This window comes from Corvus kubaryi, unplaced genomic scaffold (assembly GCF_017639235.1).
Source record: "Corvus kubaryi isolate FWS band 111438036 unplaced genomic scaffold, C.kubaryi_AGA036_p1.0 66, whole genome shotgun sequence".
Classification (NCBI taxonomy): domain Eukaryota; kingdom Metazoa; phylum Chordata; class Aves; order Passeriformes; family Corvidae; genus Corvus; species Corvus kubaryi.
In genome coordinates, this window is record NW_024582054.1 from 485560 (window position 1) to 502736 (window position 17177).

A 17177-nucleotide genomic window follows, 5' to 3' on the forward strand; every position below is an offset into this window, starting at 1 on the left:
ACAAAGGATAGAGGAAGACAAGGCATAAAGGAATCATTGAAGGGTGAGAGATCATTATAGCAAGAGGGAAGAGAATTTTTCAGCCTTTTAGAAGTTCATATTTCATTTTGAATTAATTTTCGGTTTTGGCTATGATACATTATTCATAGCTCTGTGTTTGCCAATACATGTTACTTCAGCACAGACAAGCTGCTTTGTTTTATTTAAATCTGAAGTGATTAAGGGCAACTGATACTGACTGAAGCATTGTATCTTTTTATTTTAGATTAGGATCTTTGTTATAATGAAACAGGTTTACATACTATTTGTCTTATTAAAATATTTCCTAAAACAAATAATTATTTTGGTCTTCAACTCAAAAAGAAACAGTTTCAACAAATTACCTTGTGCTATATCCTATGTTGCTTTTAGACAGGCAGGGATTGACAAAATCGTGTGATTACCCATGAATTACCCATGGATATCCATGTAAAGCACTTAGCTTGCCTTCTGACCACAAAATCTCTCTCCCTGTTTTTGATGTTTTAATTCTCACAGCATCCCATCTTATAATAACAAGAAATACTATGAAAACCACTGAAATTAACAGGATGTGGATAATTGAGCTGGATCCTCTAAATACCATGAACGTTCACTGAAAAGTAGAGCCCTGGATTAGATAGTTATACCTGCACTGGAAGAGCTGATCCTGACTCACAATATGGCTTGAAACAGTAGTTTCCAAGAGATTTTCAAAAACGACATACTGCTGGTGTAATAAAACTTCTAAATTCAGAAGTATAGAAAATGTGTATTTTTCATGTGCAGTCTCAGATTTTCTTTTATGTTTAGCTTGGCAGGTTATTTCTAGCAAAATTTCTTGCTGACATTATAGGAAAGTGTAGTTTTCATGTTCTTTGAAATTTTCCACATTTATTATGTATTTTCCTGCTGCACTAGATTTGAAATAAATTAAATATCCATAGCTCATTTGTCTTTACTTCACATACAACTTCTAGTAGTATAGCAAATTTGGAAGGAATTTGTACTACTGTCCCAGATTCATGCATTTAAAAACTTCTCAATAAACCTCATCTTTCCTGATCTTCAATTTACTTCATATACATGTATATGCATGAAAAAAAGTTCACTGGCAGTGAAACCCAACATAAATAAAGCACAAGTCTAATCATTATTTTGTTTGATTGTTTGATCTCTCTACCATGTGGTAGAGAGGAACCACAGGCTGAGACAAGTCTGTACTTTCCAAAGTCTACTGTGCTCGTTTACAGACAGGTCTTGATTCTTCTCTAGAGAAGAATCAAAAATAAAATCCAAACCAAAACAAATCATGCAGATTTCTTTCTGAAACTCAGGAGAATGTTTATTTTTTGTGCTGTCGCTTCTGCTCTATGGCTGAATTCAAAGCCTGAAGGATGAGATGTTGGTTGTTCTGAATGTTGTAGCTGGTCAGTTCTATCAGCTTGTCAAACTCCTCCCCTGTGTAGGTAAAGCTGTTTAAGCAGTAGGGGGAAAAAATGGTGGAAACATCCACATTACCCTGTGCCAACTCATCAGGGCTGCGTTCCACACCTGAAAAATAAAGAAAAATCATCAGTGGGGTATAGATATAGATACCTCCCACTCTCCAGGTGGGGCACAACATTACTCCTTGCTCCCTTGGCATTTGCATTTCTCTCCAATGGGAGGCACAGCAGGGGAGGAAGGAGATCACACTACACCATGTCTCCCATCCCACAGCCAAAGGGCTGCCAGGTGGTGGGAGGATCATCCTATGTCTTACCAGGTTCTTTGTATTTTCTGAAGGAGTCATTCACCAGGGGGAAAAACACCACAGTTGGTGCCTCTGGAGTCTCTGTGTCTTCAAAGATGTAGCACTCCTTTAGATTTTTCTTCTCTTCTTCACTCATGTGGATTTTGGGAAATGGGATTCCCTGCTTTTTAAAGTATTTGGAGGCTTCCTCCAAAGGCTGAATTCAGACAGAAGAAAAGAAAAGGTCAGAAATTCTGCCACATGCCACCACTTTTCCTAATGTACAATGCATCCATTAAAAGATCTTCACAAAGATGTGAGAGCAGGGTTCACTATCAATATCTCTTTTGTCCTTGTCTCTTATGTGAGATATTAACTACTAGCTATTAACAGAACAACAATTCAAGACTCAAGTCTCTACCTTGCACTCCTGATTATTGTTCTACCTTCTCCTTCTCCTCATTAGCCTTTATCTACAAGATAAGTAAAATGTCCATGATTATGGGAAGGGTGGCCTAGCAGCTTATGATACAGAAAGATACCTCTTCTGAAGAAAATCCTGAAACAAGTAGAATGGACAAGAATCTGAAATAGTGAAGTTTTTAAATGCAAAATTACAAATATTTTTTTGACTTGGCATAAAGTATTTAAAAGCCTCTGTCTTAGATGCCTTAGGATGGTTCTGAAAAGTGATGTAAGCAAACAGTGATCTGGGAGCAAACATCACCTTAACTGGAATGTTAACCTTGCAGGTGTGTTAGCAATTTTTGAAAATAGGATTTTTCTTCCTGAGTCTGGTTGGCACGTATGAAAATTTTAGTCTTCAAGAATTTCTGCCTTATCCATATCTAGTAACAGGAATATTAGCTGGTATTTGAAACAGCAGAGATTGTCAAAGGACAATTCTTTTCCACAATTTTGAACGATGACAAAAAAATCCAGTTACTGTTCTAAAGACAGCTGGAAAAATTTTTCCTAATTATACTGCATGTAGATAACTTTATATGACTATCACAACACAACCAAAATGAGTTCATCAGTGGTGGTAACTAGTACCAGATAAACACTCCATATGAGTGTAATCTGGATAGCCAAATGGAGATCACAGGAGCACACAGGTCTAGGAGATAGCATTTAGCTATTAGAGGGTTAATTCAAATAAAATATTTAGAAATCTGATATTACATCTTTCTCAGGGGATTTACCAGCATCACTTGCAAGACCTAGCCATCTGCACAGGGAACTGTAGACCAAGGATCCTTTTCTCCCAGAATCAGTTAAATCTACATAAATTATTCTAAATCTTTAGGAGTTAAGGAGAGCTAAAAGGCAGCAGTTGTTTATCAAAGAAAATCGAGTGTTTTTCACACCGAGGTCTGTGATCCAGAAGAATAGTTTAAGTGCAGGACAACATCCACTTTCCTCTCTGGCCTCATGAGCGGTGGATAGCTAATATCGATGTATCCTGCCGTGTCTGCCAGGCACATGAACTCTGCTGTTTCTGTCAGCTGGTTGGGGAAATTCTCTAGTACGGTATCTAGAAGGAAATATTTGTTACAATGAGTGATTCACTGAAGAAACAGTGTATCTGTTGTTTGACTAATAAGGAAAAATTGGGAAAAAAAATGCCTCTTGGCTCTCCATTACATTTACTTTCCAAGACCCTGACACACTACAGAAGTTCAGCCTTCACACATAAAAGAATGACCTGTTCAATGAGAAAGAGTTCCTTCATTTCTCATGTTGCTATTCTTCCACCCCAAACGAGAAGTAATTTTCTTGTCCTGGAGTCAAGGGAATTCCTGAAGCTGATTTAACTGCATGAAATTTAAATAGTTATCTTGAAATATTAATTTCCAAACATTCATCCTCTGCCTTCTCTTTACTGATGAAAACACCAACCATCTAAGAAGGCAAAAAATTACCTTCAAGGATGTTTACCTTTCCATATACAGAAGTTTTTGCTCTGAAGGTATTCGTTGTGCAGCTGGAACCCCTTCAGGAAGTTGTAGAACTTTGAAACCATCACCCGCTCCGTCAGGATCCGCCGAATGATCCCCATGATGCCACATTCAGGGGTGACCAAGTAAGTCTCCAACTCGTGTCTCCTGTCTGATGGAGAAGGCTCTTCTCCTGAAAGATAGAGGAGGTGAAAAAATTGTTGTTTTGATATAATTCTTTGCAATACTTAAAATAACAGAAGACATCTCTCATTAGCTAGGGAAAAGAAGATCCTAATAAGGCATTGCAACATACAAATAAATCGATGTCAAAATAGGAATAAGAAGAAAATCAATCTTCAATAAAGCATATTCCATGAGAAACAGAGTGGCAACAAACTTGCTGAAGCTGGAAAAAGTGATCTGCTCTTTGATAGAACTCACAGATTGATTCCCTGTGTGAAGGTCAGAATCTGGACCTGTTCCTTTCAAAATTAATAAAAATCAGCTTCGCAAAAAAGAGAAAGGGAAAGCTGTCAGGACACTTAGACATCCATAAAAGAGCAGAGAAAAAGAGTTGTGCTAAACAGCACCTCATGAGATTGGCAAAGAGGGCTCATGACTTTTTATCACAGGCATTTATTGAGCTTAGGGCTTTGCAACACTTCCATGGAGAAAGTGATAGAAACCCATAAACCAAACTCACTAACTGACTTCGAACACAGGAAGAATAACCAAGGCCTCTTAGAAAAAGACAGGTTTACAACAAGAGCAAAGAAAATTGAAATGGAGTTGCACGTAATTGTTATATCCAAGTCTTCAATAACAATGTATGAAAAGTACCAGCTGCTGAGGCAGACACAGAACACAGCACTGGGGTGTTTGTTACAACATAGAGGTTTGCTGGACCCCTGGCAAAGACAGTCTGTTTAAAACCTTCAGTAGTTTTATATTTGCATAAATTCAGTCTAAGAGAGATTAATGGAAATAATATTGCTGTGAATAAATTCAGAGGGGAAACCTAGTTAGATACAGCTGACAACATGAAACCTCTGGATTTATGAGGCAACAGGTAAAACAGAAACATAACTAACCAATATCAACAGTGCTGTGTTGGGTACACCTCAGTGAGCGCCTTTGTGTAGGATCTGATGAATGCCAGGCATCCAAGAGGTTGTATGAAAAGACATTGCTCCATAGGCCTGTGGAATGGAGAGAACAGGGAAACTTCTTCAGAAACATTTTAATGGAAAACATCCCTTTAAAAAAAATAATTTCTCAGCTTTGCAAGGGGTATTGGAAAGCCTCAAGGTTTCCAAATTATTACCAAAAACTATATGAAGTTCATTTCAGCAACTAGCATTCTGTCCTCAAGGAGGAGCCTAAATAGTTTAAAACATTGTGTGAGGCCTTCAGCCACTGTAATTCATTGCCACATACAAACCAACATTTTCCATCCTATAATCAACTGTCATAAGTAAGCAAAACCATGCCATTTCCTATAAAACAAGGGTCTGCTCCACAAAATATGTCATATGCAAGTGGATACTCAGTTAAAGGTTTGGATGCTGCTCCTGGACAGTCAAGAATCAAATGGTTAGAACCACAGTTTGGGATAGTCTGCAGAAAAGTCCTCTAATACAAGACGTCTTTGCTGTCCCTCTATGATTTCACTTTGCACAAGGACTTTTGAGGGAGACTCTTCTCCTTCTATTTGTTGTTCTCATTCCTATAGTCTTTCTCCCACTTTTGCCATCCCAGGTTAAAGAACATCAAAAAATGTCTCCACAGTGCAGAAATCTTCAAAAGTCCCTTAGATCTTGAAAAGTATCTCTTCGTCCATGGCTCTGTCATAGGCAACAAGAGGAGCTCAATCAGAATAGGCAGTGCTGTGCTTTGCCTTGAAAATCTCTACCAGTGAAAGATTTGCAAAAGCCATACATTGTACAGGATGCAATAATTTGAGTTACACAATAAAATAGTTATTCATCCCATAAATTGTTAACAGAAATACAGTTCCCTTTTAAACCTGGCATGTTTCTGAGTGGGACAGAAAGCCAAAGGCCTTCTGCTTCACAGGAAGTCCTTGTAAGAATAGACTCTCTTAAGATATGTTAGAAATGCATAATCAAGAAATCAGTGGGGGCTCTCTGGATTTACAGTTAGCTGGCTACCAGAGTTCATTTGCACATAATTACTGGCCAGTTTCTGTCAAGAAAACCTTCTCTTCCAGCAGCTTGAGAAGCTTCTATCCAACTCTGCTGCGAGAAGGCAACTCCTCTGGTTTCTCCTGTCTTCTCTTGGTGCCTTTTCACTCCGTAACTCTTCCTGTTCCCTCAGCCCTGGGAGTAACACACTGTTCCTGCATTTTAATATGTTTCAAACATTGTTGTGTCCTCAGAACCTGTTTATAATTATATAGCAGTGTTGCCCTAACCTCTTGCACTGAATTTTCTTTGTACCTATATTGGCTGAAGTAAGAACTGTGAAGAGGGATGGTGTCTTTCACTAGGCTGACAGAGTTGAAAAGAACAGACAAGCTCTCATGAACCCCAGACTTTCTTCTGGAAACATGAGGGTCTTGTATCCCCATAAGCTCATCCAGTCTTTCCAGCTCTAGCCACTGCTCTTTAAAAAGGCCTTTCATCTCCCTGCAAATGACATCTTGCTTTTATCCTTGAACTATCATGCTGTAACTAACAGTACATTTTAATAGTAACCCAAGAGGGCATTGCATGTGGCATCACTAGATGGCAACATTGCTTTAACTCGCCACCTTATCCTTTTTAAAGACGCACCCGTGGCTGCGGGATCACCAGGCTCAGGTGCCAAGGCCGAGAACAGAGCTCAGCGCAGGCTGGACATGTTGGGTGTGCTTGCTACCTGGCCACCTCTGGTATGAACACACTACCCCCACTGCTACTAAGGAACTGCAACAGAGGCACAACATTCTCAGAAGAAGGCTCTGTAGTCTCACCTAGCTTTGTGACCTACCTCTAACAGAGTGCTTAATGGAAAAGTAAAAGAAAAAGGGAAGAATGAAGGGATCTCTTCTTCAGCATATTCTCCAGTATCTCAAGCTCCTGGATTTGGGATTTCTAGTCCTGGTGGCTGCATCTGTAGTACTGGGTTTCAGAGCCACCAGTGGGATTTACCTTGCATGAATTTTTCCTGCCATTTGCAGTTCTATTCATACTCTTGGATCCTGTGTTTTCTTCTGAGTCTTTTCTGTCAGACATCTCTTTTCTTAACTCATGACATCACTAAAAGCTCTTAGCATAGCTAATAAAGCTGTGAGATTTAGTGCTTGTGAGACTAAGCACAGTCTTTTCTTTCTTATGCCCAACTATTATCTCATGTTTTGAACAATATGATTCTGGACTCCTCCTGTATAATACAGACATTCACAGCTTCTCTGAACACTAAATAAGGAGTACCATGTGGTGTTGCTGGTTGTATGGATTTGTCACTTTAGAAGTTAACAATTTTTGACCCGTATCCTTGGTGTCCTGTTGTGTCTTATGCTCATTTACATGTCAAATATCTGTTTAAGAGCAGACGGACTTGTCTGCAGAAACTTTACCCCAGAGAACCAACATACAAGGGTTGTAGTAGAGTTCCAGTATCAAGCAAAATTAAAACAATTGAATAAAAACTGCAAAGCTGTTTTTCATATATTACTGGATGCTATCCAATTTACTGAATTAAGAATGATAAATTTTAATGATTTATCACGGTAGCAAAATTACAAAGGATTTAGAATACTATTAAACTTGAAAAAAGTGTCAGTAGCAGTTCACAAAACTACTCTAAATTGCCGTATTTTGTAACAAACTCAGTAACAACATTACTTTGGCTTCTCAGATCATGCCATTCATAGACAAATTTGATTGTAAGATCAGGTTCAAAATACAAAGTTTTCACGTGGAACTCTGCTGCTGGTTGGTCCAAAATGAACCTAACCTCTTCAAGCAGCCCTGAAACTTCAGGGATGAGCATCACTACTCAAGACAAAAGCAACAATGAATAGTGTGAGTTGAAATTTCCTCTCAGTACTTTCAGCCCATCTCCATTGTCTAAGGAATTCAATCAGAGGTGAGAACAACCTGGTGTAAAATTGGTTTCAGTCCAATGCAGGGTTTGCATTATATTAAAAATAAAACACATTTTAATGCAATTCAAATTTTTGCAATAGAGCACATCACCTTTCATGAAGCAGATTCGGGACTCAGGAAGTTTCCTCATCAGGCGACCCACAAAGAACTCACTGCCAAAATCCTCTGCACGAATGAAGGCACCATATTTTAAGAACCCAACCTCATAAGGGGTGAACTCCACCCATTCTGCAGAGACATAAAGCAAACTTTTAAATCTCAATCCTATCCCTACTTCCCTGCTGGCAGAGCTATAAAAAGGCAAAAAGGCAGCTGCAGGATAAGCCCTATCTGCAAGGTGACCACAGACTGGCCTTCTTCAGGGTAGGGAGTTATCATTCAGCTGGTGTCAGCCACTCACTCAGTAATGTTTTACAGTGTTGTTCATTCAAAACTTTCCAATGACCCTCTCCAGAGAGAACATAAGTGAAGTTTATATGAAGAGGGGTCAGCCTAAGTTACCCCACATGTGGAGCTAAGGCTTGTGACTACCTTGGATGTCCTTAAACACTTCCCCAAGATTTCTCCTGCCCCATAGAAGATGAATTCCTCCCATAACCTAGGCACAAAGTCTGGAAATGGAAAAGGAAGTTAAGGAGGAAAAGAAACTGTTTATAAATGCTATGGGTCAGCTGTACAAGAGGTTGAAGTATTGCTAATGCCGATAGTTTAAACACCAAATGAGCCCATTTTTGCCATCACCTTTGAACTCTGAAAGGCTGTAATCTTCTTTGATGTTGAGGATCATGTAGATAGGTAGGGGATTTTGACCCTGACTCAATGCCTGTTGCTCATCTGAGAGTTTGTGGTTATTTTTCTGTGAATTGATAAAAGACAGAGCAAAATCAAGGGACCCTCTTGGCATACTCTATGACTTCCAAAATACAGCAAAATACATACCCTGTTTCCCTCTTAATTTCATCATTCTCTCGACTCATTTTGTGTCCAAACATTTTTTTAACCAAGGAGTGATCTAAACATTCACATATCTACATAGGCTTATTTAATTACAGGTACAGCTGTAGGACACTTTTTAAAAAAATGGTCTCCTGTTCTTTCTCATAAATACATCCACTTTACATGGAAATTTAAGTTCTCACAGGGAGGAACAGAGGAAAATAAACCAACAGTATGACTCTTTAGTTAGGTACTCAGGTACTCATACTTGAAGAAGGAGACATAGGTTTTCTGGTCTACAGAAGCCCCTTGGCTGCTAATTATGCATTAAGAGATACATGGGGATAAAACTCTCAACAAGTTTGCAGACGACACTAAACTGGGTGGGAGTTGTTGATCTGCTGGAGAGCAGGAAGGCTCTGCAGGGGGATCTGGACAGGCTGGATCATGGGCCAAGGCCAATCATATGAGGTTCAATAAGGCCAAGGGCTAGGCCCTGCACTTGGGTCACAATAACCCCAGGCAGTCCTACAGGCTGGGGGAAGGAGGCTGGAAAGCTGCTCAGCAGAAAAGGACCTGGGGATGCTGGTCAACAGTGGCTGAACATGATCCAGTGTGCACCCAGGTGGCCAAGAAGGCCAATGGCATCCTGGCCTGGATCAGCACTAGTGTGGCCAGCAGGACCAGGGCAGTGACTGACCCCCTGTACTTGGCACTGGTGGGACCACACCTCAAGTGCTCTGTCCAGTTTTCGGCCCCTCACTACAAGAAAGAAATTGAGGTGCTGGAGCATGTCCAGAGAAGGACATGGAGCAAAGGCAATGGAGCTGGGAAAGGGTCTGGAGAAAAAGTCTTACAAGGAGCAGCTGAAGGAGCTGGGGTTGTTTAGCCTGAAGAAAAGGAGGCTCAGGGGAGACCCTATCAATCTCTACAACTCCCTGAAAGGAGGTTGTAGACAAGTGGGGATTGGTCTCTTTTTCCAAGTAACAAATGATAAGACAAGAGGAAATGGACTCAAGTTGTGCCTGAAGAGGTTTAAATTGAATATTAGGAAAAATTTCTTCATTGAAAGGCTGGTCAGCATTGGAACAGGTTCCCCAGGGAAGTGGTGGAATCACGATCTATAAACTTGTGTAGATGTGGCACCTGAGGACATGGGTTAGTGGTGAACATGATGGTGATCATGGATGGACACAAAGGTCTTTTCTAACCTTAACAGTTCTAAAACCCCTTTGTTAGTAAGCAGAAATCATCTGCTGGATAATGCTGGCATGCTGTCAGGCATCTGTCCTTGGAGCTTCATTTTCTATACAATAGTATTCAGTAGCTGTTAGAGAAAACGTAGGGAAAACGCTACCCCATCATCTAATGCTTTTTCCAGCAGAAGCCCCCAAAAATCAACACTAGAGATCTGGTATCCTTCTTGCTTCCGCAGTTTTAGCTCCTTTGCATAGTATTTCAAGCTCTCCAGGGAAAAGCAGCTTAGCTTGCACTTGGTCATATGTCTGCGGACTTCACCAATCGGTCTTGATAGATCCTTCTGTGACCAGTCAGCACTCTGATACAAATGTGACAGAGTCCTGGGGAAAAGAAAGGAAGTGCATTGTCATATGCTAGAGAAACTTTCACTTTTCAGACTTAGATTTAAGGTCCACATCAAATTAACTAGCTGAGGTTCTTTAAAAGCATCTTTTGGGCTTAGTTTATTATGTAAAAGATTTTTTGATTTAGAGGACTTTCCAAAATCACTAGCGAAGCATGAGGACTTGCAAAAAGCCCCTCCTTGCTACTAAGGTTTATGCACAAGGCTGTGATTTGCACCCAGGTGACTCTGTAGGAAAGATCCTGGACCTGAAACAAAGAATCAAGGAAAATCTTGATCCCTGTAGGCAGCACCTAGGCCATACACTGGCTTGGGCAATGTGCTCCTAATGCAGCAATAAAGAAACCTTGAGACTAAAGCAGTGTGCCTTTCTTTACCAAAATAAAGAGAAGAAATATCTCACACAGCAGACTATAGAGGTGATGAGTCATGTGTTTGTTCAGGATCTCCTTACCATGTTGAACCAGATGACCCAGTGATGTATGAAATAGCATCCAAGAGACCCAATTTTTGAAGACCCAACAGGTTGCCTAACAGAGATGTCAGTGCCCGAGTGCCACCTCCTGTTGTCATCACTGCTACAACTGGTACCTGTTTAATCATCAACACAGCAGTGGTAAGCAACACTTTGTTTACCAGCACAAGTGATAAGAGCTGAGTGAAATGTAGTATTTCAGTCCCACAAAAAATTCCAACATTTCACCATTTCCCCAGGCAGGGAAGAAAAACAAATGAAAACTGCGTATTCTGCGCAGGAAAAAAAAAGTAACTAACTGATTTTGAGGATTTTGATAAAAAATCAATCATTTTTGATTGTAAATTTTTACATGCTGGCTTATCAAAGCAGCTCAAAACTTATTGTTTCAAGGCATTTCAATATTACACTGCATTTTCCTTAGCAAAATATCTCATGAGAGCTCTGTTTTGATAATGAGCAGAGCTTATCCTCTCTGTAAGTCAAGCATAATAGCTAGATTACATCTCCTACAAAGTACCTAGAGTATATAATTGCAGTGATGAAGCCTAATTGCATGGAAATCTAAATTATGTTACCGGAAGACAAATTTCTCTAAGGAGCCCACTGAGAGAAGATGATCCAATTGACATTTTCCACACACATTTCCAGGAAATTGCATCAAAGAAATACTCAACAGTTTCCTTATTCAAATTGAACATTTCAGGTCAAAGCAACGTATTCTGATTTGGATTTACCTGACTATAAGGAAATATTCTCTTGCTGGAAAATTTGAAAATAATAGTTAGAAGTACTTCCCCTAAAAATTCTTATACTTAAGAAATTACTGTGCCAATAAGAAACAATGTAGTAATATTATCAGTTTGTGAGCAGGGATATCATTTATAATGTCTAAAACCATGCTGTCATATTTTACCTAATATGCCTTTGGCCCACCTGTCCTGGACAAAGGAGAAAATACAGGTGAAAAAAAATTAACCAACTCTCAAGTTGGTTCTTCATTTCTCAAGTTCCTGATCACAGACCATTCTCCCTCCCTAAAGCACCAACCATTCCCATGCCAGCATGGACATTACAAACCCTAACTCAGACAAGCAGATGAGAGAAAAAATGTTGAATGTCTTTGTTCTATTTGAGGAACTACAGCTGAGATGATGAGCACCAGAGGACAGAGTCTATAATAAGACACCTTCTCATCAGCCAGTATTATGCATCACTTCAACTGTTAGATTTTGTCCCTCCAAAAATCTGATAATATAAAATACCTTATGGGGTCTTGGTGACTGAATGATCAGCTAAAACAGTCAGACTATCCAGGTCTACAATGCACAGATGAAAAAGAAATAGAGAAAAAATGCTGATTTATAGCATTATGTTTTCTGGAAAAATGTGTATCAAGAGAATGTACACAAGAGATACAACCCTGGCTCTCACATTGCTTCATCTAAAGTACAAAATGTAGAAAATGCTTTACATGGTGCAATGAATGTATCAGGGCTAGTTAAGAAACAATAGGCAAAAGGCTATGAACATAACATATTCCTGTTACACAGCATGTTACAGTCTCTGTGATGCTTCCCCATACCTCATGATCTTGTAGGTCTTGCTCTAAATGTAGTGCTTTTTTCAGAGCAGAAGCCACAAACTTCTTCCTTTTCTGTAGGAAATTTTTCTCCTCCATACAAAGATCAAATTCCAAGCGAGCATCTAAGTTTCTGGACCTCAAGCAAAGTCCAGGGTTAAATAGGGTGTGCACGATCACTTAAAATTAATGTCTGCTTACAAGCTGCAACTCTATTATTAGGCTTAGAAAAGCTGCTACTCTGGCCCCATAAAAGCACATCACAGATGGTATAGATAAAGTAAAGGCTGATAAACTGCAAAAAGCAAAATCTTACAGAAAGAAATATTCTTTATTACTACAATAATTTTCAGGAAGCATCTAACATAAATACTGCAATCCATATATGGATACTATAAACAGTGGAATATTTAGGATTTCTTGCCTCAGGACCTCCAGATTTTATAAATACAAACACCCTGTACTTCTTACAAGTAAGGAAAGTGAAGTGTAAACACATCTTTTTCTAAATATATAGCTCTACAGATGTTGCAACCAGAAAACATTATTCTCCCCATCTAAACTGAGCTCCTATATAGCAGCATAGCAGGAAAATTCACCTAGCACAGTTAACCAGCTTCTGGACATGGGTAATGAACATAGGGTGAATAGGTAATATAATAATTGACAAAATACTTTCTCCCTTAGATACAGAAATAGGTAAGAAGGCAAAAAAGCATCTTTTTTTCACAACCACAAAACCCGAAGACAGAATTTCTTACCAGTCATTTGACTTCACATGTAAATTGATTGTCTCATCCTAGGAAAAAAACCACAATATAAACACTGGAGATTACGTTATGTTCCTTCTTTACCATCAGCTCTGAAGCCCTTCTCTTTTTCTAAAAGCTACATTAAGCCACAAAGCCATAAGAATCAGAGAATCCATCTAAATCTTAAAACTTCTCCAAGTCCACTTTATTTTCTTTATATTGTTTTATACTAAAGATAAAGAGAGCAGTATGCAGCAAAACCCAACACCAGCTCTGCCAGTGTGTTCCGTTCTGCCTCATCATTTACATTTGCTCTGATCTGCATTAGTCCCCCAGGTGATCACAGAAATCCCTTTGTCATGTGTTTGCCTGTGATTTTTCTTTTCTGTTTGGTTCATATGAAAATGTACATGTCCATAATGCTAGAAATTGTTAGGAATCAAAGGGCACTAAGAGTTATATATATATATAAACCCCTACTTCACACGGATCTAATTAACTCGTGCCCATTGATCTTTAGTCTATAGCTTAATATTTATTCTAAGAAGTTTGTATCAATCACCTTTGCTACTTCCACTTTCTCACTGAATGGAAGTGAATCCAGAGGGATAGTGAGGGATGCATGACAATCTTTTTTCTCTTCACTTGAAGTACACTGAAAAATAAATTATAATGTAGAAAAATATTTCACATATACACTATAAAAAAGCACTGTCTCCAACTTACTTTTTTCAAATGGGGTCCTTGTCCAGCAGTATTCAAGTTGGCATCTAATATTTGTATGTCTTAGAGGTTACAATGCTGTTTCAGAGCTGAAGTTCATGAAAGATAGCTCTTAATTAAAAATACAAACTCTTTCTATTTGCCTCAGTCAAGTGTAGAAAACCATGAGTTTACTGTGCTTGCTCAAGCTAATGACCACATACCGAGCAGAAATGAGGCTTCTTCTCTGCTAGAGCCATGCACAACTCTGACAGGCTGTACTTGATGCAATGGAAGTTCAGGGGCTTCACAGGTTGCCAGAAAGAGCCCAGCGACAGGGTCTGGGTCTTCTCGTACGATCCCTTCACTGAAAACAAGAAGTCTTTTTCTGAAAAAAGAATCCAAGCATCAAAAATATACAAAGAAATTAGTGACTATGATCCCAGAAATGGAACACTAAATGGTCTTTCAGAAATTTATATATAAACCATTCAACAATGCTTAAAAGCTTCCAAACTCTATTTATGCAACAAGAGAACATTACAGGAAATAGGAGGAGAAGAAAAGCAAACAAGCAAATCAAAAACAAACCACAAAACCCCAAAAAGCTTATGAAGTTGCAGTAGATGTTTTAAAAAATCAGACATACAGGCAAATTGGACAAAATGTAAGTTGAGAGAGAAATATATATTTACTTCTACTTTACAGCATTTATAAGATTCATTGTCATTCTAATCATTCCCTTTAATTTCAAAGTCCAGTTTTTATAGTTAGTTAGCACAGACACACTATGTTGGATCTGTGAACCTGTGTATACACTCCTAATCACCCAGTTCCTGTCCTCTAATTGTAAGAACAAAGTAGGAAAATTACCAGATAAGAAAATGACAAAACAAAACAAACCACAAGCCAAAAAAAAAAAAAACTAAAAAAACCAAACCAAACAAACAAACAAAAAAACCACCTAAAAAAAAGAACCCCCCCAAACAAACAAACAACCCCAAACCAACCAACCAACTGAGGAAAAATCAGTTAACCATAAAATAAGGCGGTTTTAGTTTCTACTTTGGAGTCTAACCGGAAGGTTCTTTCTTTGTCCATCTGTTGTCCAGCAGGACTTCCAAGCAGGAAATTTCACGAGACTGTAGCAGGAATGAACAATGAGAGATTAAAGTATATAAAACATGCAATATCAAGTCACTTCCCTGCTACCTGTCTGGTCACCTGAGTCCCTGGGATCTGGAAAACAGTCCACCCTGTGTTCGTTAGGCTGATAAGAGAAAGATTTTGTCACTCTGAAGATGTGACAGGTTTCAACTGAAAGAAAAATGGTGGTGGTTTTGGACAGGACTGGGAAGATGAGGGAAATAACACGGGAGCAGTGGGAGTGTGCTGAGACATCCTGAGGGTTATACTGATGGGTTGGCCAAATCACGGGGCTGTCCTTGCCACCCTGCTTTGGTGAAGCTGGACAGTCAAGTGCAACTCCTCTAAGTAATGAGATAAGGGAAGCTGAGAAAGCAACTTCCATATCATCCTGTGGAAGTGGGGAAAACAGGATGGCCATGAGGGAGTCACAAAAGAAGTTCCCCAAAGGAATGACACAGCAGCAGTAAGTCAATGAAAGACTACTTCAGGCTTTGTCAATAGGCTTGATACCAGCCTGTGGTGGTGAACAGGTTTCTGGGTATCCCAAACGACTGTGCACGTTCTTTCCTAACACATCCTCCCACAGGGATCAGCACAACAGGATGGCTACCTGTGTCTGACCCCCATCTCCCTCCCCTTCAGCCCTGCCTGCAGTGAGGTGTTGGGGCACCTGCCACATTCACGATTCCCATCACTATCATGAAAAAAAAGATAAAAGAGCAATAGTTTAAAATTACCACTAATACACCATTAGTCACAAGCTTTTCAGGAGGGACTGGACTGAAAGAGGAAAAAAAAAAATGCAGTCAGAACTAGTATCACCTAAATACATCCTTAAATTAACACCAAGGAAAAATACTTTCCTTGATGTTTGTCTTGTCCAGCATAGTCTCAAACATGTCACTGATCTGAAATGTGAGACATCTGAAATGTGTTTTCCCTTTTTTTTTTTTAATGAAAATGGTAAACAATAGTTGTGATAAGTATGATGACTGCAGTTCTTATTATCTTCCCTCTTCTATCAAGTAATAGGATAAATTAATAACCAGGATGATTCTTGGTAGATAAGGAAGACAGAGTTTTAGCCAATATGCAACTAACTTCATCAACACTAGCTCTTGCTGTTGTACTGAACATTTTAAACTATATTATACTAAATGCTAGCATGTGTTTGACTCCTTGCAAAGGGATACTTCTACGGTTCCATGTGGATGTTACTCACATGCTCTCCGATGTAAACTCAACCTCTAGCATCTCCTGTGTCTGTAAAAGATTAATTTGTTATAAGCATATGAATTAATTTTCTTTCTCATTGGCTATGGTTGTCAATTATTATTCTGGCTCCTGAAAGAGTTCTTCAATCAAATCAAATTTCCTTCCTACTCCAAGGTATAGTGTGAAGAGAGAAAGCATTTGAGTTAGAGTGATTTTGGAAGTCTTCTCCCTCCTTTGTTAACTATCAGTCCCCAGGCCAACTAGCCCTGTTCTGTTTGGTGGTGAGGAAGAGTAGAAGGGCAGGCAGTCCTAAGTCCTGCAATAACTGGTGGCTTAAAACTGTCTAAAGGCTTGGGGTTTTACTGTATAATGTTATCAGAGGACTGATACTGCTGTATAGAAGAGAGCATTCTCAATTCTTCTGATCAAAAGGACTCCTATAACATGGACAGTACATTGACCAGTGCCCAGACAAGTTAAGGTAGACTGCCTGCCGAAATCACTGTGGAGCTGAATACCCACATACACCCTATAAGAAAAGTCAGTGAAATAGCAAATCTATAGAAGTATCTAAATTGAATACCCACATCCCACATTGAAGTCATCATGTATGTGTTCAGGCACACTGAGATAATGAAACAGTTTGAGCAACTGGCTATCAACTGGTTTTAGCACCTCAGTATGGATCTTTGGGTTTATTTTCAGGTATGTTCAAAAGAATTACAGGACAAGGAATCAGTGAATACAGTAACATCTGTGCTAGACTATGTCCAAACTCATAAGTGCTTGTGCCAGAAAAGGAAATTCTAACAGAGAAACTTTGTGCAATGGTGACCAAGTTTTGTATTTCCAACAAAACCTGTTTGAGCAACAGAGTCAAGAAAGAGGGGAAAAAGGCAACTCTGGTGTCAGAAAAAACCACCTGTTAAGAAGTTTGATGAGCTAGCAAAATCCT

The 17177-nt window shown here is 39.2% G+C and overlaps 1 protein-coding gene across 3 annotated transcripts in view; it reads right to left on the minus strand.

The window, feature by feature from the left end:
* Window positions 1-239: 239 nt before the first annotated feature.
* LOC121674199 (cytosolic phospholipase A2 epsilon-like) overlaps window positions 240-17177 on the minus strand; it is a 35494-nt gene continuing 18556 nt past the window's right edge. For 2 of the 3 annotated variants that reach the window (XM_042048339.1, XM_042048341.1), the window contains 16 exons: window positions 16230-16270; window positions 15745-15787; window positions 14937-15000; window positions 14083-14246; window positions 13719-13811; window positions 13166-13203; window positions 12408-12543; window positions 10802-10938; window positions 10102-10324; window positions 8550-8664; window positions 7899-8036; window positions 4788-4895; window positions 3695-3886; window positions 3124-3290; window positions 1784-1970; window positions 240-1572 (listed from right to left, as the gene is read on the minus strand). In XM_042048339.1, coding sequence (XP_041904273.1) covers window positions 1364-1572; window positions 1784-1970; window positions 3124-3290; window positions 3695-3886; window positions 4788-4895; window positions 7899-8036; window positions 8550-8664; window positions 10102-10324; window positions 10802-10938; window positions 12408-12543; window positions 13166-13203; window positions 13719-13811; window positions 14083-14246; window positions 14937-15000; window positions 15745-15787; window positions 16230-16270 — 2055 coding nt within the window. In that variant the 3' untranslated portion in view covers window positions 240-1363. The remainder of the gene's footprint in view (window positions 1573-1783; window positions 1971-3123; window positions 3291-3694; window positions 3887-4787; window positions 4896-7898; window positions 8037-8549; window positions 8665-10101; window positions 10325-10801; window positions 10939-12407; window positions 12544-13165; window positions 13204-13718; window positions 13812-14082; window positions 14247-14936; window positions 15001-15744; window positions 15788-16229; window positions 16271-17177) is intronic. The other variant, XM_042048340.1, reaches the window with a different exon arrangement.